This window comes from Prinia subflava, chromosome 15, assembly GCF_021018805.1.
Source record: "Prinia subflava isolate CZ2003 ecotype Zambia chromosome 15, Cam_Psub_1.2, whole genome shotgun sequence".
Taxonomy (NCBI): Eukaryota; Metazoa; Chordata; class Aves; order Passeriformes; family Cisticolidae; genus Prinia; species Prinia subflava.
In genome coordinates this window covers 6,056,157-6,079,578 of record NC_086261.1, presented here as the reverse complement: position 1 = coordinate 6,079,578, position 23,422 = coordinate 6,056,157, and the positions used below count along the sequence as shown (strand labels likewise).

The following is a 23,422-nucleotide window of genomic DNA, read 5'->3' as shown; positions in this document are numbered from 1 at the left end:
AGAGGCAGCGCAGAGCCACTTTTCAGAAATGACAGTGCCCTGTTCACATATATTAACTTCTTTTGCCTTCTGCCTCTGGATTATTCACGAGCCAGACAGTATGCTGCCTAAATACCAATAGTGAGTAATGAGGATTAAGTGTTACCTCTAATTCCATCATTATGAATATTTCAGAACTTCCTGTTCAGGCTTAACTGCTATTTTGGTGCAAAAAAGGCAAGTCTTGGGAATTGAGCTGCTGCTGGCCGTGACATCACAGCGCTGTGATTTGGATCTGGCGTGACACATATTCCAGAGAGCTAAGCTCAGTCAAGCCTCTTATGTAGATATGTCTGAGAACCTCTGTGGAGAGAGAAGCATTCGTTAGTGAAAGGGGGAGACTTCTAGTGTGTAACAAATGTGATTTTTCTGACTGCTTCTGCTACTTTTTTTTCCCCCCAGTTTGCTTTCTGAGCAATAAAATTCAGAGCCTAAGCAAGCATATGAATTAGAGAGAAGTTTGGAAAACTTTGGCTTGGTTCCAATTCAGGAATAGTCACTTGTAACATTTGGGATCAGGCAGGGAGTGGTGCAGGTACTTCCTTGACAAGGGGAACAGTTGAGGTGTGGTCTCCTGGAGGTAGATGAGGAGAAATACTCTAATACCTGGACTAGTAATTGTAAAGTGGCCTCTTCATCCTTTGGCAGGTTATTAAAAAAGTAGTCCTCACTGGGAGTTTTTCTGGAAGTGCTGAGTGAGCAGCATCCAGGAGGTTTGGAAGTGGAGTTGCTCACTCTGGAGAGTTTTTCAGGTCTCGTAATCACCCATGACAAAAGCCGTGAAAACAGTGAAACAAAAGCAAGCTCCCCTGTGCAAAGGGATGGACTTTCTGTGCCTATCTCAGCGGCAGGTGAGGAGATCTGTACGTGTTGTATCTGGGATGTGCAGCATGGCTCTCATCAAGCTCCTTTCCTCCCTTTCAAACACATTAAAACCTCTCTTCAACTCCAGCCCTTCTGTGCAAGCCCAGAGTTCCTTCAAGTGCCAGTACTAAAGGGCTACAAAGGTTTGTGGAACGGCCTGTCTCCTCTGTGTACCAAGAGGTGACCTGGTTTCCTCCACATTATCTTTTCTTGCTGTGACAGGACCACAGGCGCTTTCCTCTGCGAGCTGTGGAGGAGGAGGAGTGGCACAAAGTGGTGTTTGGGGGGACAGGGCTGTGTTCACTGCCTGCCATGGCCAGATGGGGAGGTTGCAGCACTTTTCTTACACAGCAGTGTGTAGAAAGCAGGGTCAGTGCTAGAGAGCACTCAAAAGGCAGGATTAAACACGCTGTTTGCAGTAGTGCCTCTGTAGTGTTGTCACTTCAGGGTGGATGAAGGATCCTTTATAAACAGCATCATAGATCTCTGTGTCCCCAGAAGGGTTTTCTGACCCAGACTGTGTCAGCCAGCATCTCTTTTTGTATTACAGCTGCTACTGAAAGGAACAGTGGTTTTCACATGCAATTTCAAGTATTTTTTCCCCTATCTTCATTTTCTCCCCTTGTTCACTAGTTCAGTATTAACAACGAGCATGAATGCTCAGTTCTGCATGGTAAAATTGTACATCTGGACGCCTGGAAATAATCCCCTTGCAAAAGCCAGGAAGAGCAGTCCTACCTTGACTGTGGTGATAAAGTAGATGTGACCCAACAACTTCTCCATAATACTGCAGAGCAGTGATACACTCGCTGAAGTCATGAACTAGATGGATTCTAACCTACTTAGACTGTGAAAATTGAGTATTTCCTAACTGTCCTTCATGGCACACACCTCAATTACCATCCTGAATGGGTACTGTCCCCTATTAGCAGTACGTGGTTAATGGTCATTTAGTGTCAAAGAAAACTTTAATCTTTCCTAAGTGGAAAGGTGTAATAATTTGCCTGAAGGCTTCATTTAGTCACTGGAGATGAAAACACTGTATGACTTCAGTGCCCAGGTAATTTCTTTTAAACAAATGCCCTGCTACAGTCTTGTGCATAGTCTTGCCAAGATGCAGTAATTAAAACTTTCTGATACAACCTCCATATTTAAGGACATTCATAAAGGTCACTTGCAGATCCCCTTGTGATCCTTGCACCTTACTGCTGGGAAAACGAGGCACATTAGGTGTGCAGAGGGAACCTTGCAGGGTGATTGCTGGGTTGGGTCTGCTGGACACTTCTCACTGTGCCAAGTTTTTCAAATTGAAGTGTTTTGCATCAAATTTATCCCAATATTCAACAGAAGATTGTCAACATTATGTATTTGGGTGGAGACAAAAGATCTCTTTATATAAAGTTGTACTGAGATGAAACAAACTCTAGGTAGTTATTTTTCCCCTCTATCAACACATAATGTTTCAATAATTCCAGTTAAGTGTCTTGGGAATGTTTCTTTTGGCAAAATAAATCATGAGGGCTGATGATTTGTCTCGACATTGGAGCAAAGGAATTATTTTCACAGGGATGGAAAAATCTTTTCTTTTTACTGTGCTACTTTGCCAAATCTTCCACAGAATAATCCAGGCCTCTAAAGGTGTGAGTGGTGGTGTGCTTTCCTTTTCTTGGCAACTCCTTGTGCACTGAGGACCCTCCAAGGTGTCTGTAGATATTTGTCTCCTTATTAAATCATGGATTTGATCAGGTAAAGGAAAAAAGTGAAGAGAAGAATTAACTTCAGGTGCTCCTAGAGTTGAGAAAAGGAGCAAAACCTAGATAATGTGAAAAACTAAGTCCCTTTCTCCTCTCCATGGTTCAGGTTACACTGACAGGGGCAGAGCAGGGAGCTTTCTGGCAGACATATGCCTGCTTTGCAAAGCAGAAATCATCACAATAAATGCAAAGTGCCTTCTGTGTGTCTGCTCTGGATCCTTATAAACATAGTGCTGGCTTTATTACTGGAAACCTCTGGGAGATGATAAAAGAATAGAGTGAAAGTGAAGGTGGAATGTTCCCCTGAGATGGTCATTCCTTTGGTGAGGCTTTATTACAAAACTAAGTTAGTAGTTTTCCTATATCCCCCATGGGATGCAGATTTGGTGGCATGCGGCAAGAGTTTCACATTAATTTTTATCAAGATCCTGTGGGTAGCTTTATTGAGATCTACTCAGAGGGAAGCTGCAAAGCAGCCCTGGCAGCCTGCAGCTGCAGCCTGAGAGGCTGGGAGGGATGCCATGGAAAGCCTGGCGGGAGAAATCCTGATGGCTTTGAGGGAGTGAGAGAGTTGTCAGAGAGCTTGGTACACCCTGGACAATACATACTCATGACTAAGTCTGCAAAGAAGTCTGCCATTTAAGTGGGCCTGAATCAGGACTAATGGGGATTTTTCTTGAGTTTTAGATGCTGTGCAGGACATCAGGAACGTTGTCGGTCACGTTTCCTTTAAAATTTGGTACCTGTGAAGAATAGAAATTCCTGTGGAGTGCAATTGTTGGTTACTCACTTCGGGACTGCTGCTTTGAGAAGGTGCCAGGCACCTGTGTCCTTTGTGCCTGTGATGTGTGCCAAGCCCTTGACTCGTTTCTGTGCTCGATGAGGGAAAATAAAATTAAGACTTGATTATTAAAAGGAGAAGGACATACACTTCAATGGATGACTGCACAAACTATGAGAAGGGATCCATCACAGCAGATTTTAAAGTATCTAATGTGCAATCTGGGCAATTCTGGATACCATCTCAGGAGAAAAGAGGTGGAAGATAAAGATCCTCATTTCCTAAAGCCCTGGGAATATCCTTGGTCATATGCCTTAGCCTCTTGCTGCCTCAATCTTCTGTCCTCTGTGGTTAAATGAAGAAAATACCTGAAGTGGGCGATATGCAGTGACAGGAGCCTCTTACTTCCCTTCAGCAACAAACTGTGACTTGTCCTCATGCAAGGTTTGATCCCCATGTGCCACTGAACCATCATTTCTTTTTTTGGAAACAAGGAGATGGTAAAATTTAGAAGGTAGAAATTAAAAGGTGGAGGAAATGAGAAGCTTTTTTCTGACTGAAAGACCAGTTTTCCTGCCAGGATGAACTTGCTACATCCTTCCAACCCACAGATAAACTTCTGTGCTTTGGTATCTCTCTGTGATATCCCATCATAAGCATCTACAATACCTATAAATACAGACAACATTTGTGGCCAGGCTGTTGCTACTTTGGATCTAGCACAGAGCTATTCCAGGACCACATATTCATGCCAGTCATAACAATTTAATGTGTTTAAGACCCCCTCTCAGTCAAATATGAATGAGCCCATGAAGCTGGTGTTTGTTGGGTAGAGGCAGTCAGAAAGTGTCCATACATCTGCAGAAACCCAGTGTTTTCAAGCCTCTCATCTCCCAGACTCATCTAAAACACAAGAAGGAAATGGGAGCCTGATGTTTGTAGAGTGAAAAAGACCCCAGATTTTTACAAGGAGTTGTTTCTATCTTTAGGTATCATTAGCATTGGGTTGCTCATATCATATCACAGCTGCTCAGTCCCAGCTGATGTGGGAACAGTGGGGACAAAGCAAGTACTCACTTAAGAATTGGTCCCTACTCATGTACTATGTACAAAATCTCTGTGGTTTCTCTACAACCTTCCAAATTTCTGTCTTTGTTGCTTATAGTATTCCCCCATTCTCCTTTCGAGCCTCCCTCTCCCAGAAGCCAGCTTGGTAACATAACCAGAAATGTGGTTCTTGCAATGGGTTGCCACAGCACATTAATAACTAATCAAGGCTGGAATCGTAGCAGGTGGTTAAAAAGGGCCTGTTGGTCATCGTTTCGAGCTCTGGCAGGAAGCCTGCCCTGGAAAACGTAATTACTGTCCAAAAGAATGCGACAAACTCTGCCAAAAATAATGAAAGTAGATCATGGTCCAAAGCCACACCAGCTGAAACATGTGGCAGTTTGTGGGGGCCGGCCAAGCGCGTCCCGCGGGGCTTGGCGGCTCCGCGGAGCAGCCCTGCCTCCCTCTGCCTCAGGGAAACAGGGCAGGCTTGGAGATGTTCCACACGGGGTGTTTAGAGAACAGAGTGTCTGAGAGATCCGTGTGTTTGTTAACTCTTTGGGGGTTTTTATTTGGCTCTGTATCACGCACTCTGAGAATTCATCCTGTAGAACTGACAGTTTTTTCAAACCTGTTTTGAGTTTCTGGGGAGAATTTTCAACGTCCTGTCTTTTTTTTTTTTTTTTTTTCTCCTCCTGAAAAAAAATTAAAGATAAGCAGTCACAGTCTCATAAAGCCTCCTAGCTTCATCCACTGCATTTTTCCAGTGGCACACTAGTCCATCAAAGGCTTTTGACCAATTCCACGTACCAGGACTTTGCAGTAGAGATAAACCTTGTGAAATGACGATAAAGAGGCAGCTCTATTTGCTGGTTTGGAAATTGCTGTTTCCAGCTTCCTGTCACAGACTCTCTAGGATTTTTTAGCTGGATTATTTTAAAAGTATGAGTATCTTAACTTGGATTGCTTCACAGGATTGAGCTTGGAAATGGCAGCACTGGCAGTTCAGCTGGCAGGATGTGCAGCATGTGGGTGCTAACAAGTTCTATAAAACTCTCAGTCCAGCTCAGATCCAACCAGAATAGCATGGTTCTGAAACTACTTTAATTTTCTAAGCAGTTCATTTGCCTATGCAGACATAAGAGTTAACATCTTCCAGGAGGTGATTGCTGGATTGGAGTAATAAACAGGCAGAGAAATGAGAGAGTCAACATGAATTCGCTAATAGAGCCACACTGGAGATGAGCATGAGTGACAGCACCAAAATGACTCTAAGAAATACTACTCAGAGATACTTGCAGTTACTCGGTTGATTGAAACCCCATTTTTGTCTAACCAGGATGAAGGGATGCTTACAAAGACAGGACACTTGAAACCAAAGGTTAGGGAATTAGGAGGCTTGTATTTATTGAAAAATTAGGTATTTTAAAACCAATCCAACAAACAAAAGAAAAAGGCAGAACAAATTCACACCTTCACCCTCCTGAAAACGTAAAGCCCATCAAAAAGTAGCGAATTCAGAGGTGGACATCTCTGAACAAAGTGGAAATCAGGTATTTATCATTAAAGCCATTACTCCCAGAAGTGTGAACACCAACGCCTGAAAGGTCACTGAGGAGGAGTAATTGAATTGGAGATTTTGAGTAATCTATTTTAGCAATAAGAGGCCATCATGCACCTTCCTATGTTCATCCTGCTTGGCCAACTAGGGTTGTTTCCCTAAGGCAAGGGTGACCTCCCATGAAACACCCTTAATTGGGCCATTCTGATGTGATTGATTTTAGATGGGATATTCAGCAGCTTTTAATTCACTTCTCAACTTAAAAGGGAATTCCAGGTCTACTGTGGGAGAATTGCTGTCTTCTGGCAGAGCCTCCATCCAGCCCCTTTCCTGGAGGGCTGGAAAAGGACCTTGTTTCATCTTTCAGCTGTGGCTGCTTAATTAAGGGAGACAAGCTCATAATGATAGCAGCAGCTGTTCTCTCCCCTGGGCAGAAAGAGACTCCTTCAGGGACAGGGTCCTCCTTGGCACAACAGAAAATATTCTTATGAAAGCAGCACTGAAGAGGCTGGCAGCTCCCCACAGCTTCTGAATTTGTAAGAAACCTCAGGAAAACACCCATGTGGCCTGTAGTTTTGGCAAGAGGAGGAAGGGCTGTGCACAAGGGATGAAATGCTGAATAACACTCTCTCAGGAGCATAGTCCTCTGGATCCAGTCTGCAGGGTTTGTGCTGATAGTGCAAAGGACTGCTAAACAATTTCGTTGGAATTAATCTTAGGTTGGGGGATTATCCTGCATCCAGCCAGTCTCCCCATCCCCCAGAGCAGACTGGCATCTGGCATCCTTCAGACTTCCCCACATGGGGTAATTTGGGAGAGGATATTTGGAGGGGATTGTCAGACTGGATCACCACCATTGCCTGTCCTGGAAGGTTTTGTTGGGAGCATGGTACTGTCCCACCCATAAATTATATATATATCTAGTCTGTCCAAATTTCACTTGTTGAGAAGTAGCAATGCCATGAAACAAAAGCACATCTAGAGCCCCAACCCCACATTTCCCACAGTAATCCCCACAGATGATTTGGGGACACCTTGGCCTGCTCCTGCCACTGTCCAAGGGAAGCTGGTGGAGCTGCAACCTGTGCACGGCCAAGGGCTGAGCAGCCTCTGCAGTGAGGTACCTCAGAGGGAGGAGGTGGGTGGGAAGGAGGTGTGAGATATCTGTGTCAAGCCAAGTCTGGCAGGTCCCAGGCCAGCACCCTACACGTCTGTAAGAACAAATATTTATCTGCTCTAAGAACCGAATGGTGGATTTGATCCAAAGCCAGTTAAGATCAGTGCAAGAGTTCCCCTAAACCTCAGTGAGATTTGGGTCAGGGCAAAGAATGACTATTGTCAAGAGCAAATGCTTTTTTCTGATGGCGTTTGCAATATGAGGAAGCAGAACAACACAAGTTTTGTTTTCAATTTCCTTTCCTTCCTGAGCTCAGCCATTACCAGAGTAGATTTAATCTGCTGTGCAGAGGAAAGCACGGCACTTTCCTAAATGGTAGCTACAGATAACTGTTATCAGCACTGGCTTCCCAGCAGCTTGCCTGATGTCATTGGTGATTCCCAGGCCTCTCCTTGCCTCAGAAATTTAGGATGGGCTTACCCAGTGCCAGTTGCCTGTGAGTCATCCTCCACCGTGCAGCGCAGTCTGTACCTGCACAGCAGCCAGACAAAGGAGATAGGGAGAGACATCTCAAAATGTGTTAAAACTGCTCTTGCTAAAAGTGAAAGTTTTGCTGATGGCTTTTGGGAGGGCAGGAGCTGCCCTGGCAGTTCCTGGGGAACTGTTGCTTTTTTGGACACTCTTTTCTTCCTGCTTGCCTTCAGAGATGAACATACCATATATTGCATTGCTCTTTAATTGTTCTGAGGTTTTCCTCTGAGACCTTTTGAGAAAACATGAAACAAAAGGAGAAAAATAAATTAGAATTGCTTATGTTCCCAGGGCGCTGTCAGCTGAGCTGGAAGCACTGGAGCAGGGGTGATGTGGGGCAGTGGGAGGGTTCCTTGGCACGGAAATGCCTGAACAGCAGGAATATGAACTTTTCACCCATTGTTCAGAGCGTTCTGCAGCAGGTGCTGTGTTTGGGATGGAGGATTACTCATGTATGTGTGTGTAACAGCTTGATCAGCTGGGAGGGGAGCAGGATTTGGGGAGCTCTGGGCTGTTGAGGTATCCAGCACCATACCTGACCTGACTGGATGAATCTGTGTCATCTAACCCTGGAAAAATCCTTTCTCTGGATGATGCTAAGAGGAAAGGTCTTGAAATCCCAGGTGCTGTCAGCACAAGAAAGAAACGGTAAATATTTTTTGAGGCATGAAAAAGACTGGAAATGCAGCAGTGGCCCTCTGCTGCAGTCAGGTGAGAAGTAGGAAGGAGAAGTGGGGAATTTTGCAGGGAAGAGTTTCTCAAATGGTGAGACAGACATGTAGGAGGTCCAGTAAGGAGGAAGGAGCTGAACTTTTCGTGACTCATCATTGCTTAGAAAAGCAGCAAGCTGCCTGTATTGACATCAAACCTCAGAAATTGAACGTGTTCTCATTTAAGGTATGTGGGATGGGAAGGGATATCCCCAAGTCTGAGGTTAGAGAGAGAGGGAGGCAGTTCTGGTAGCTCTTTCCACAAAAGAACATGTTGTGTCTGTTCTGAACTCAGTACACAGCAGAAAATAAATAAATAAAAAGGGAAGGTGGTGTTGCACCAACCTCCAAATGCCAAAATTCACATTTTACAGGCTGTGAGAATCATGTGTGAATAGTTCATTGTACCCTCAGTTGCATGAGCCATTGGGGGTTTATTTTCCAGTGTATTTTAGGGTATAAGGAAGTGCTGACTTGTGCAGAATTCAAGTGATGGTGGTAAAAATGTGTGAGAGCCTCAAAAGGGTCTCATGTTTGTTGAGCAAACATAGGCTGTGCTCACAGGTGGGGGTGGAAAGCTCATCCGAGCAGGGGAGAGAGGGCTGGGAAGAATTTTGTGCAAATCTTTAATGTTACCCTACACTCCTGTAGGATCAAAACCACCCAGTATTAAAGAGGACATGAGGCAGCAAACTCAGATCAGAGTTGCCATCCTGGAGAGAGAGAGAAAAGTGCCCTAAAAGTGTATTTCCATACAAATCTACAGTTGGCACAATTCCTGGGCAATAACACAAGGAAATCTGCCCGTCTGCAGCTACAGAGGTGTTGTGGATTTGGTGAAACAGGTGTTTGTGTTTAACAGCTGGGGGGAGACGAGCACAGCTCGAAGGCGTGCGGCTTCAGCCCTTCAAAAAACCGTACTTGGCGTTGGAGCGTGTGGCTTTTTTTCCTTCCAAAGTCTCTTGGGTGGCTGCCTCCCAAGGTAATTAGCACAAGGGAAAAATTGCTTGCAAGGTGGAAATTGCTGGTCCAAACCCACGGCTACGGCTGGTGTGTTTGCACCATGTGTTGGAGGTGTGGAATCCGTGGCTCGTGGGCTCGTGCGTCAGGGTGGAAATAGCCTGCCCTGGATTTGCACGCTATAGTTAGGAACGTGCTTGTACCCACTTCTTAAACTGAGCTGACTCCTTCTGAGGTGATGACAAGCAAGTTTCAGGGACAGGAATGTGAGCCAGCAGGGTAGGTGGAACAAGTGGCTTGTCCTTATTTTTCAGAGATCGCTCAGCATCAGCTTTTTGTGACGCACCTGACTGGACAGGACGTGGGTTCATACTTTGTTTGTTTCTTTGTTGCCTTTTTGCAGAAAGTGGCAGAAAAATTGGCTATTAAGCTTTTTTTTTCTGGACTTCTCCTAACACAGCCTGAATCTCTAATCTCTTGCAATGCGTGTCCAGCTACCTGTAAAACCTTTGCAGGAGACAAATCTTTTGTGAGGATTAAGCAATATGCCTATCTTGAAAGATGGTGGTTTATAGAAATAACCAGAGTGAAAATAAGTGTTTTGGAAAAGGGTGGAGAACAGCACTAGGCGCAGGGAGATACATTAAATTACCGTGTGCTGTGTGTGTTTTCATAGGCAATGTCTGACCGAGGTGCTTGCATGCACTGATGTGATTCTGCATGCTGTTTGTGTGTGGAGTGTGTGTAAATATTAAGAGACAAGGCATCCGAGTGATCACAGCTTAAGTAGGAAAACACTGCTACAACAATGCCACTGCGTTCGTAATCCTCTGTGAGTGTTCACTGCTTTGGTTAAATATGCAGAGACTGATGGATATTGCCAGTGGATTAGCTCTCATGTGGCTGGTGCCAGGGATTGATTAGCATAAGCAAATTTCTTCTCCAGTTTCACATCAGGAAGGAGAGAAATGCAGCAAGAGGTCCCTCCGCTGCCTGGGAGGGGACTAGATGGGAGGGAGGAAAATGGAGTGGGGAACAGTGTGTTCCCAGTGTTAACTGGTGTGACCAAATTAATCCCAAGACTTCTGTAGTGAGCACATCCCCGTGGTTTACCTTGCAGAGGTCACAAATTGGCTGCTTTAACTTTTGTTTTCTTTGCAAACATGTATTCGAGGGTTGTGGAGCTTTTCTCATGGTGTGATTTGTTTCTCTGCCATCTTTTTGGTGATCGTGTTTCAGTAGCTGGATAAAGGAGGAACCTAAAAGCCAATAAACATAGGCTGGGTTTTTGGTTGATATGGGGTTATATTTTGGTTTGTGGGTAGTTTTTTGGGGGTTTTTTTGTTGGTTTTTTTTTTTGGTGAGGAGGGATTTGATGGTTTTGTTTGGCTTGGGTTTTCCTTATTTCTGTGCTCATCAGAATGAGGGCACAAACCAGCTGATGAACGTGTTTTGAGCTGCTGCAAGTGCACCTAGTCATGATGGAAAATTTGGGGCTGGATGCTGAGCTTGTGCTCCTACTGCAAAAGTCCAATCCCCTTCTGTGCCACTCTGCAAACATTCTGTGTGTGCATCAGGATCTCCTGGGACTGTCAGTGGTTGGTATAACACTGATCCTTTCACATGTAGCCTTGATAGTGCTGGGGACAGGGATTTGCTGATAAAACAAACCTAAGGCTTGGTGATAATTGAAAATGCAGGGTGGTTCACCAGGCAGAATGTCTGCTCACAGAAAACAGATTTCATCTTTAAGTCAGCAGACATTTCCTTAGAGAAATCCTGAATTCTGATGGAAATCAATATTTAAAGGGACCCTGATAGTCTGGGGAGAAGCCTCCATGTAAAGTACTTTCAAGTCCAAGCAACCCCTTTAGGGATTAACGTCTGAATGTTAAATATAGGCCAGAACAAAAACTGTGCTAGAGTAGTGAAATAGTCTTTTCCAGCAGGCAGGAGGAAAGCCACTGCCATGGTTCTCTCCAGCCTTGGAAGAATCATATTAGAAGTTTGTTATATCTGTAGCATGGGTGCATGTTTTTATTGCCTCTTGTAAGTAAGGAAATGAAACTCCCCAATCAGCTTTAGCTACAGTTATTAAGTCTTATAAACGAGGGGGTAAATAAGTCATTCTGCAGCATTTGTATACAGTGAGTAGCTTGCACTAAAAACCCAGATCTTCATGAAGCAGGAGCAGATTTTACAAGCTGCTGAAACTGATGTGGTGTATTGATAGAAAGGCTTGATCAAAGGAAAGGGGAGTTTGGGAGATGTCCAAGCCTGCCTGATTTCAAACTCGTAATAATTTCTTTCACTGGCTGAAAGAACTAAGCCACTGTGTGGCTTTCCCATCACAAGTGGTTGCATGGAAATGGGAGAAGTCAGATTCAATCCAATGCTTTTACTTTGCAGGCTTTCTGGAGCTGCTCTGCTGGCCCAAAAGCAGCTGCAAGTCTGTCAGTGAGAAATAGGATGTCTTGGGACAGCACTGTCAGATCTTTCTCCAGGTGTTGTGTTGCACACACAGATGCAGGCAGTGAGCTGTAACAGTGGAATCAATGAGAAGAGCTCAGAAGTAAAACTCAGTTTGTTCTAACACATTTGGTGTTCCCCATTACTAAAGCACTTACATAGTATTTGTGCATCTTGCAGCTCATCACAAGGAGGGACTAGCTTTTGCTAAAAGGTAGAAAAGTAATGAGATGCAGTGAATGATCATGGGAAGGGGCTGGCTGAGCAGGGATCTCAGCTTCTCCCTGCCTTGGGACTGCCAGGACATCTGTGCCTGTCTTCGGTGTCATTTGAGCAACCTTAAATAGGTGTCTGAGGGGTCTGCTGGTGTTGAGCTCCTGAAGGCAAAACTAATAAATAATGTGTGTGCTACTGTACGGATGGGATGAACCCCCAGCCTCTTCACTCCTCCCCACCTCACCCCCATCCAGGGCTGGAGCTGCTTGGATCCCCAGCAAAACAAAGACTAGACATTAAAGTGAATTATCCCAAAGTTGTTCCTCATTAATCAACAGCTGCAGGCACTTGGAAGCATCTGCCCAGCCTGTGTGAAGATTTCCTTCACTTCAGTGGTTGCACTGAGGAGGCAGAACAGATCAAAACACGCCGCTGGTGCAACACCACCCCTTCACCTTCCCTACAGCCCGTGCCAGAGAGCAGGAGCTATAAGGGAGCAGGAGGTGGGGATGGCAGCTGGTTGTGTAGACTGGGAGCTGAGTGGCAGGAAAAATCATCTCTTTCCATGGTAAATGAGCAAAGCTGGGAATGAGAGACCAAGGGCTGAGCAGGAATGCAGGCATCCCTCCACTCCTGTGGGCACGGGCAGCTCTCCTTGGTGTGCAGGAGGATGCAGCATCCCCAGTCTGTACCAGGATGCCCTTGGTTCCCACAGGCTGTGCTGGGCTGGTGTCTCTTTAAGGGCAGGTCACAGAGCCCGTGAATTACAATATTCCAATAATCCCTTTACACTGGCCTGCCCGGCCCTCCACGCAGCGGGAAATGTGGGACAAGCAGGGTTTTGAGATTATCTCGTGCTCTGCAAAGCCAGTTCCCTTTGTGCTTTTAGAAGGAGCTTGCTCCTGCACAGGCAGGGGCCTGAGGGTGGTGTTCCTGGCCAGGTACTGTCCTGTGACCACAGCAGCACTCCCAGGACCATGGCAGATGGGGTCTGTGCTGTGCCCTCACCCACACACCCCAAAATCTGTGGTTTGTGATGGTCACTGAACCACCCAGTTGCTGACAGAGATCACATTTAGCTCCCTGATCCCTTCCTCTTTGGGGGTGTGGTTACTTGATGCAAGGACAGCGTTTTGCAGCAATTTCCCACGCCTTCCAAACTGATCAGCTTTTTGCCCACCAAAGCTGTCCCTTGGCATGGTGCAAGGGGGAGGAGGTTATTTCTCTGACCACGTGTGCTGCTCCTTAGGAGCACAGTGAATAATCTACACTCTTTAATTTCATGAAAATGCCAAGGCAAGAGCATCCTCGCTCCTGGGGACCCAGCAGATACCAGTGACAACTCCACAGCTAAATAAAGCAGTATCCTCTGCTGCACCAGGGGTTTGCCCATGCTTGGGAAGTGCTGTGTGAGTCACTGCTGATGGTTCCTGCTCTGATAGCCAGCCCTGCTGTGGGAGATGCTGCTTTCCCTCCTCCTGTCTCACCTAGCCAGCTCACCTTTGCCTGGTGTACGGCAGCTCTCCAAAATAAATTTCCTTGTCTTCAGCCCCTGGTGAGGCTGAGGCTTTGAACCTGGTATTTTTTAGCTGCCCACGTGTTCTTTGTCCTCAGTCCATGACTGTGCTGAACCTGCCCTTACTCCTCAGTGGACTGTACCTGAGATGCCTCTCACTGCACCTTGGTGAGACTGGCAAGCCTTGCAGTGTCTCCCTCCATGCCTTATTTCCAGCCAGGAGGGCTTCTCCTGGGAGTTACTGTCCCCAGTTAATTCATTACAGGCATTGAGTTGGTGCTTCACCTGTTTTACCTTGCCAACAGCACAGGTTTGCTCATGTTTCAGGATCCTGTTGCTACTGAAAAGCAACTTGAAACACCAAGGGACAGCTTGTTATTACTGAAATACTGACAGCCTTTATCCTTGTCTCTGTAATCTGGTTTCTGTGCACTTTGCATGACTCAGAGCATCTCTGTGGCACCCTCTCTCCACAGATGTGGTACCTGCTGCTGCTCCTTCCCTTTGCTCTAATGGAAACCTGCATTTTCAGTCTTGGGGCTTACTAGTGATAAAATCTCATCACAAAATGTCAGATCTAATACTCACCACTGTTCCAATCCTTTCCTCAGCTCTGGGAAAATGGTATTTGACAGGACAAAGTAGGATTTGGCAAATTGTTCCAGTTGGAAAGGTGGGGAGGAAAATGTTTCTGATTTCTCAGTGCAGCCTGCTTTGCTCCCTTTTTTTTTTTTCCCCACTGCCTTCTTGGGAGTCAGGGAGACTGATAAAGGGAGTAGAGCAGGTAAACTCAAAATTATTAGCTGTTTTCAAACTAAGATGTAATTGTGCTCTAAACGGACACAAACCGGAAGGAAGTGTTTGAGAGTTACCCAACAAAGTGTTTGAATTCCCAAGACAGAGTTGCTTTTTTAAAAATTCTCTTCTCTGAAGTATTTCTAAGAACTGCCCTAATGTAGTAAGAATTTTAAAAGTTAACTCTGAGGTTAAAAATAAAAGTACCATCAAATTTCAGTACCAGTACTGATCACTGGTTTTATTTGAGTCAGTGGGAGTTTCCCAAGAGCCTGGTGGAGCTCTAGGACCTTTGATCTGTTTGCTCTGGAATCAGTGTCCTCTGGCTCCATCAAATCAGACTGATATAAAAGTTAGAGGGAAACATGAGAAAAGACCAAGCAAATGCTATTAAAGCTAGCCTCAAATTTAGCACATTTTAATTCTTAGCAGCAACCCCAGCACTGTGAAAAGTGCTTTTGCAAGACCTCCTTCCCTACTGCGCAGCAGCTTTGTGGTTTCATGACGATGTGGGTGATGTGGAAAGTGTTCTCCTAATAACGGTGGTGGTAGCAGTTGTGCAGGATTTCTCAAAAGAGGAAGGATGTCTTAAGCTAATTCAAACTTGCCTAATTTCCCCTTGTGTCCTCAATTCCTCAGAAATGTTCAACCACAGGCTCTATCCCGTTGCTTAATTAGACATTTTTTCTGCCCAGCAGCATGCTCCATTGATCCTTGAGCGTGGTCCTGCTCTGTACAGAACCAGGACTATCCATTGTGGCAGTCCATGCCTTGGGTTTTTCCACAATCTGCTTGATTTGTGAATTAAAGTGTAAAATACTATTATTGCAACCCTAGGATTTTGTTGGAGTCTCAAAAAAAAGATAAAAAAGGGCACGGGGTGAACTGGTTGTTTTCTTGATTTTAGAACAAACTACAGAAAAAGAGAAAACACAATTAACATGCTTTTTTTAAGCTAGCCCAGAGGTGAATAATAATTTAATAGCTTTTGTAAGATGTTAGATAGGTGTTTCAGTGGATGCTCTATCCCACATTGCCCTCTAGTGAGGGCCTGGCAGAGCAAATCGTGCCTTCCTGCAGCCACCAGGATATGAAATGTGGTATTTTAATAACTGAGGACAGGGCTTGTTTCTGGCTTAGTGGTTTTGAGATGCAATAATGTGAGGAGGGGCAGTATTCATCTATCACCTGTGCCTGTGCCTGCACCTGCACTGGCTACAGCTTTCTTGATGCTTGCCTTATTCTGAGATAATTCTCTCTGCAAGCATCTCCCTGCTGCTGCTGGATCACCAGCCACAGGTCCCTGCTCTCTTCTGCTTTTGGAAAAGGGGAAAATAGTTCCTGTTTGCTTTTGGTGAAGGATGATCTCTTTCCATGTTCTCTGTTTTGCTCTTTGCTCCATGAAACAAACACCAGTTCTGTGGTTTTCCCTGTACACACATGGTCAGACAACTCTGTGGTATGGAGATCATCACAGGACAAGCTTCCATCCCTCCTCAGCCCAACACTGATGCATCCAAAAGTGTTGCCTAGAGGGTAGAGCTGGCTGGCCCTTGTCCTTCTGCCTGAGAGCTCCATTTGTCAGTGCTCCAGTTGATATGGGGACCAGAGTGTCCTTATGTGCTTGACCATATTTACACAGGAATTCATAATTCGTGTTCAGTTTTCAAAGGTATTGGAATGCCACATCACAGGAGTAGCCCTGGCAATCTCTGTTACATGCTGTCTCCTTCAACTCTGTGCTTGAAAACTTAATATTTATAGAACAGTTTGTCCTTGAAAACTTAACATTTATAGAACAGTTTGTCCTGAAACCTGTGATTTTCTGGACACAGACAGGGAAGGGACACAGACTGTGTGTGTATGTGGCAGATATGTGGGTGCTGACAGTGCCCATTGTCACTGCCACCCTCCGTGGGGCTGTAGGACCCCAGGAGCAAGTGTTTCGGGAGCAAGGATGTGCAGCACTGTCACCCAGCCTGCTCCACATGGCACTTAGGGGCTGAATGACAAACACTGATGCCATCTAGTGACCATAAAAGTGACATGGAAATTTTATAAAATCCTGTTGGAAATTGTAGAGCTGCAAGTGGGGCTGGCCTTGGCGCTGGGAAGGAGGAGAGATGGGGCTGAGGTGTGCTGGGAAAAGAAATCCCTTTTTTTCTGTTCCCTCAGCCTGTGTCTCCCCTCATTTCACGTCCCGTGAAAGGCTTGTGGAGGTAACCAGGGATCTCCCCTGTGAGGCTTTATAGATCCCCAAAGGAGCAAGGCACAGCCTTCCTAAGCAGCTCTATTGCTCAAGGAGCACAATTCCCCCATGTCCTGCTGGATCATGGAGGACAAACCCTGCACCCCCAGGACAAGGTGACTGCAGGAGGGGAGATGGCTGGTCCCCTTGTGACACAGGACATCACAGACACAGACCCTGGGGATTGACTGAAGCTGGCAGCACAGGCTGTGACACGGTGCCATTGCTGCAGCTTTGAGCTTGGCAGAGACTGGGCAGGGGCTGGCAGCTCCTGCTGCTCCTGACAGCAGTGACCCCTCACTGCAGCTCACACAACCTGGCACTTCTTTTCCTCCCACCGCCTTCGCTTGTCCCTCGTGCTGCTGCAGGTGAGAGCCATGAAGGCTTTAAGGGTTTCTATGTGAGCAGCTGGCTGGAGGCACCTCTGCTTTGTCCCTGGTTATTAATCCAGCCAAGTCCCAGTGCCAGTAACCTGGAGGAATTAGTTTGCACCCTGCATTTTAAAAACAGAGGTGAAGTTGCTTCTGACCATACCAGTTTATTCTGCTTGGCTGAGCCGTTGTTGGCAGATGTGGTTTGCCTTGGGGATGGCGGTCTGGGGATTTTTTTTGCTGCTCTGAGGATTCCTCCAGCTCCTGAGAAATGCACAGAGAGGCAACTTGGGAATCAAAAAGTTTCCAGATAAGGAACTTGAGGGCTGAGACAGCTGTGATGAAGTGCATTATAACACCCCCAGAGAGATTAGGAGAGTGAGCAAAGCACCCCCATGGCAAATGAGCTCCTTCATGGGCCATCTCTGGAGTGCAGTGACACCAAGACTGGTGCTGGCACATCCCTGCTGGGTGTCCCCCTCACCAGGCACAGGGGTCCATCAGCAATGCCTTTCCCCAGAGGGAACAACCAGGCTCTTGCTCTGCTCCACACTGCTCAGTCTGTCCCTGCTCCCTTCAGAACGCTATATACAAGGTCCTTGGGGGACTTGTTGTTGTTTTTCCTAAACGTTATTGTTATCCCAAATGTGAAAGTACCTAATGTGTTCTTATTGTCTAATTTACAAATGTTTTGTGTTATCTTTGCTGCTTCTTTTTCTGGATTATCCTTGTGTCCCCCCGCCTTTCTGCCCTGGATAATTGAGAGCTGGCGCTGTGCCTGTAGCGTTCCTGTTTCAGGGCCAAAATGGGAGTGAAAATAAATGCTTCTAAATACTGTATTGAAACAAATAAGTAATTTACTCGTAATAGCTCTTCTCCTGGCGTTCCACTGGCAATTTCATGCAGGTTTTGCAGAAAGAACAAGCAGTTGTGAGAGGCTGGAAGATCCACACAGCATGAATATTTGCCATGTGTGTCTGATGGGGAGAAGGGCTCCACAGATTTGGAAAAGTGCTCCTACTCCTGTAAAGGGACATTATCCAGCAGTCTGTGACAACACTCGTTTCATAGGTTTGCTGTCCTTAATGTCTGAAAATTCTGTCTACTGGGATTTTAGCTGGAGGTGGCAAAGACATAGTTGCCCATGAGGAGAAGGCAGGTCTGTTTTACCTTGTGCTGAGTAAGACATCTTCTAGAGCAGCCAGCCGACCAAAACACAGCATATGTCCACACTGTCTCCTCAGCTCAATAGAAATCCTTCAGCATTATCACACCTCCATCTGTTCATTTTCCTGAAGAGATATGGAAAAGCAAAACACATTTAGGGTGCTCTTTTGCCTGGAGCATTCAACACAGAGACTGTCCCTATCTATTTGGCATCACTAAGGTAATACCATCTTACAGCAGACAAGCAGAACAACTTGCAATGAATAACCAGAGTCTGGTACTAATCTTCTCTTTTCTCTCTCCTTGCAGGGATTCTGTTTACGATGCTGGTATTTGGACCAGCCTGTGGATTTATCTTGGGCTCCTTCTGTACCAAAATCTATGTGGATGCTGTCTTCATTGACACAAGTAAGGAGAGCTGGGTTTGGTTTCAAATCAAATACGCTAAATTTTTGTCATCAGGACAAAAATGTTGATGCTCACAAGCAGGAAACTCTGTCATTCCATCTTCAGTGCCTCTTGCATGTATGAGTGTCATTTTTAGAAGGGTTTAAAGACTGGGATTCAAAAGGTTTCAGCTCTGTTCTGACCAATAACAGATTTGTAATGGTTAAAATTTGTTCCCTTCTGTGTTTTCTGCTATGAGATGAGTTTCATCCTTGCTTTTAAAGGACACCTTGAAACAGCACAGTGGCATTGTCATGCCAGGGGAGCTGTGTCCAGAGCAGGGGGTGAAATCTGGAGAGCTGCCACCCCAGGGTGTGGGGGAACCACCCAGGGTCTGATGGAGGCACACCAGTAAGATCCATGCCCAGCACCTTCTGCCCATGACCCTGCTTGGATGGGCAGAATCAGTCCCGCAGCGTTACTGCTTTTCTCCAAAGCATTAAATAGTTATTGCTCACCTTGACTTCACTCGGGTTAAAGCAGATTCTTTGCAAATTGTCGTTTTGTTCGTTTAGACCAAATTCTGCTTTTATTGGTGCCTTGCACTGTGTGTTCTTCGCCATGAGAGGGCAACATGTAACAGGCTGTTCTCCACTGCTCCCTGGCCCTCTGACTACACACGACAAACCTGATGCTTCATTCCTTTCCCTCAGCTGTTCAGATGCTTTTTCTACAGTTCTCATCTCCATCGAATCCCACAGACCCTTATGCAGGGGTTTTGTCCCTTAGAGGGTTTATTTCAGCCCTATGGTGTTGCAAATCTGTTGTCACAGAACACATTTGGATGGAGTTGAACCTAGCAGGACTCAGAATTGTGCAAGTCTGCAAAAGTGTTACTGCCTTTTTTTGATCCCACATGCACATGGCAGCTGAAGAAATGTAAATAATATCAAATGAGAAAGCAGTATCTTTTGGAATGACTGAGACATTTGGCTGCAGTTTGGTCAAACACCACGTGGACCCTTTTCATTCCTTGGCTTTACCAAAGCCTCGTTTGGCGAGGAGCTGTTTGAAACCTGTTAGATATTTGTCTATTTAGTATAATTTACACTAAAATATGAATGTATGGAAGAAAATATTTTATCTCCCAGTAGGTGAAGCTGTGGAACTCCTCACCATAAGGTGCTCAAAATCTCCAAATGGATTTAAAGCAATTGGACAAGTTTGTATATGAAAAAAAATGAACATGACACCAAATCTAACTTAGAAAGCCCCCAGGCCACAAGAATAATGTATGCTGACTTTATTCTCTGGGCAGCTGCAGCTGATTACTATCAGAGACAAGATGCTGACCTAGCTAAAAAGTTAATTTGGTGTCTTCTGGACATTTTTAACTTAAGACATTGCTCAGTATTTACAGCTCAGAAAGCCCCAGACAAATACTGAGCCACGGAGGACTGTAGAAGGTTACTGCTGAGAAGCCTGGGAGGGCTGTGGCTCTGCCATTTCACAGGGAGGGTGCAGCACTCCCAGCTCCAGGTCCAGCTGGCTTTGGCCATGGTCAGTCGCTGTCATGCAAAAGCTGGGGCACACATGGCCTCTGTTTTTGTATAGAAAAGAGTTTCCACTTTCAGCTGGCTCTGCCTTGCAGATTGAGGTGGCACAAGGAGAGCAAGCTCCAGGGATTGAGCCTTGTCTTACTCTCTGTTTTGGGAGCAGGACAAGGTGTGGGATGTCAGGGCATGCTGCTGCACTGCCTGCCACCCAGCAGCTATTTTAGGAAGGGAATATGAAGAAGACTGATTTGCCTGACTCTTCATGCTGTTGTGTTCCCAAGAACCTGAAAAAATGCACTTCAGGCAGGAGGAAATAACAGCAGAAGAATTCACTCCCTCCACAACACTATTTTTCAAACTTTATCTGTATTTGAGAGCTACGTGTTATTTTCCCTAAGGAGAAAAGAGTTTCCTTCTGTCTCTGCTTGAGAGACAACTTGATTGCCTCGCTTGAGACAGATTTTTCAGAGTGGCTGTAACCAGACAGTCACCATGAGCAGAGGAGCTTGTTATTCCAGCCATGTGGACCTGGGTCTCCCCCAGGAATCAGCTCCAGCACTGGGCACCCTTGTGGCTGTGGCAGCAAGGCAGCTGTTAGGAAAACAGTTTTTCTTCTCCTGCTGTTTATTTGTATTTCTCCACACAGACTCCAGACCCTTCTTAGGCCTTATCTCTGCTGAGTGATGGCCTACAGGATACTCTAGCCTTTTTTTTTTTTTTTTCTTTTCTTCCTTTTCTGATTATTTCTGTACATTCCTGGGCCAATTTGATGCTGTGGGTGGGTTTCTTTTCCAATATTTAGGACTGTTTCACCCTCCACACAGTCACAGGTGCCCCTAAAGGCCAAATGCCAGTCTCTGTTTTGCTGAAAAGACTGTCAATTCAAAGCAGAGGGAGCATTGAGCTCCTGGGAAAACAGGGTGGTAGGCAGGCTTGGAGGTGCAGTGTCCTTCTGTGTGCACGTCTGTGCCAGAAGTGTGCCAGGTGAGTGGGATGCACTGGGACAGGGACACCAAAACCTCAGTGCCAGCACAGGGGACTGCTATACAGCAACTTCCTAGAGCTGGCAGAGCCAAAAACACTCGGGGGAAGCTCTGATTACAGGGTGCTGCAGGAGCTGGGTGCACCGTTTAGATAAGTGATGGGAGCTGGTCCTAAGCGTCTCTTGGCTATGGAGGCCGCTGTGCACTGGTGGCTCACACACTACAGCACTGTGAGCTCCCACCCTGTGTCTCGTACCCCTCACCAGCCAAAGGCCCCAACAACCGCGGGATCATTGACCCTGTTGTCCTCCCCTCCCCACAGCCAAACCCTTGACTGGTGTTTGCTCCCCTCCCACAGGTAAGCTGGACATAACCCCGGACGACCCTCGGTGGATCGGAGCGTGGTGGGGAGGCTTCCTGCTCTGCGGTGCCTTACTCTTCTTCTCGTCCCTGCCCATGTTCGGCTTCCCGCAGTCGCTGCCGCCGCGGGCGGAGCGCGCCGGGGAGAGCGAGCAGGCCATGCTCCCCGACAGGGACTACGAGCGGCCCAAGCCCAGCAACGGCGTCCTGCGGCACCCGCTGGACGGGGACAGCAGCACCACCTGCTTCCAGCAGCTGCGAGGTGAGCTGCAGGCCCTTTCTAATTGGTAAAAAGTCTGAAAGGTCCCAAGACATTTTAAGGTTGTTACGGAGTTGTTACATAAATGCATAGGTCTGAAGGCAAAAGGGTTCTGAATGTGTGGTCTTACAATGGTTATGAGCATGAAATCCCAGAAAGATGAAACACCGGGGTGAACAGCAATTTAGCACAGAATTCCAGCCTCAGAGCAAAGCAACCTCCTGCTCCAGCTCCTGTCCCCAAGCAGCATTCCCAGCAGCAGGGCCGCGGTGGCAGGAAGGGGTCCCTGGGCCCTGGATCCCGAGTGGTAAGGACTGCAGTAGATAGAACCTTATAAATCCCATCTCAGCTCCCAGGCAGGGCTCTTCCCTCAGGCTGTGGATGGCAGAGGTTGGATCGATAGATCAGAAACCGATCGATCGACACCTCCACTCCCAACCCAGAGGCCTTTTATCCACAAATCATAAATGCATATTTATATCCTTATGTGTAAGCTACCCAATCTAAGTCCAGTTCTCAGAGTTCATAAAACTACAAAAAACAGTATCCAAAACTTACGCATATGGCATATCTATTAATGTAAAAAGCTCTATCTCACTAACGTAAAAGCTCTGTCTTATTAATGTAAAAACTCTATCTTATTGTACGTAAAAAACTTTGTCTTACTTGCTAGAAGTTGTATCTAAAGTTATGACCAGTACCCTACTATATTTTTGTTGTGTCTAAAATTGTATCACTAGGCCTGAAGCTCTGAACTTTATGCTAGCAGTTAGGCACTTGGGCTGTACTTTCTTAAAGTTAAAGCTTAAATCTCTACTTTATGTGTACGTGGCTTAATATAGTCTAATTTCTGTAAAGGCTTTAATTCAATCCCTGTACTTTTCTCTCTCTGTGGAAAATCCATGGAAATATGGACTCCAACAGTGAGGCATGAGGCAAGGTTGTCCGTGAGGCTCAGCAGCAGGTCCTCTGTCCCACCAGAAGTCACCCAATAAATCAGTACCCTGACATTTCGCTCCCTAGCTTCTAATTAATTATCTCTGGCATTGTCCACATCTGAGAGAGAGACTTTGTTCCACTTGAAAGCTTTGGGGTTTTTGGTTGTTTGGTTTTTTTGTTTTCTTTTTTTAAGCTGCAGGGCTTCACAAATGCCTGGTAGTCCTATGGAGTTGGTAAAAAAATCAAGGGGAGCACAGCTGCCAGAGCAGTTTGTGCATTTCTCCCCAGTGTACTGTGCTGCTCCCCTCTGCCCCTCGAAATGGAGAGTGAGCCAGCAAGGGCACTTAAAAGAAACTAGGAGTCTCCAGCACCTGAGCTTCAGCTTAGGGCAATCCCAGATGCAAAGCAATGAGTGCTGGGCATTACCACAGCTCTTAAACTCAAATGGGAAGAGGGAGATACCAGCCCGGAATAGCAGCAAAATGGCAGGGCAGAGCATGATTTGTAGCAAATTAGAGAGAAAGCCTCACATCATGTCCTGCAGTGGTGGAAATGGAGGTGGCTCTAATTAAAGTCAATTGAGAATGCAGCACTTTGTGGGAGAGTGTGGGCAGATATCCTTTTTCTAGGCTGTACTGGAAAATTCTTCATCTGAGAGGGTGTTTCTGTAGCACTGGTGGCTGCTTCCCACTGCCTGTTGTTGTGGCAGAGCAGGTTTCATTACAGCCTGATGCATTTAGATAAATGAGGATAAAATCACTTACTCCCTGTACAGTCACCTTAATTGGGAGT

The 23,422-nt window shown here is 46.0% G+C and overlaps 1 protein-coding gene across 1 annotated transcript in view; it reads left to right on the top strand.

Moving 5' to 3' along the window:
- The window catches only part of SLCO3A1 (solute carrier organic anion transporter family member 3A1), a 137,464-nt gene that overhangs the window by 82,137 nt on the left and 31,905 nt on the right, over window positions 1-23,422 (top strand). Inside the window, exons 3-4 of the mRNA XM_063412505.1 lie at window positions 18,456-18,554; window positions 21,431-21,694. Of these exons, the coding sequence (XP_063268575.1) occupies window positions 18,456-18,554; window positions 21,431-21,694 (363 nt within the window). The remainder of the gene's footprint in view (window positions 1-18,455; window positions 18,555-21,430; window positions 21,695-23,422) is intronic.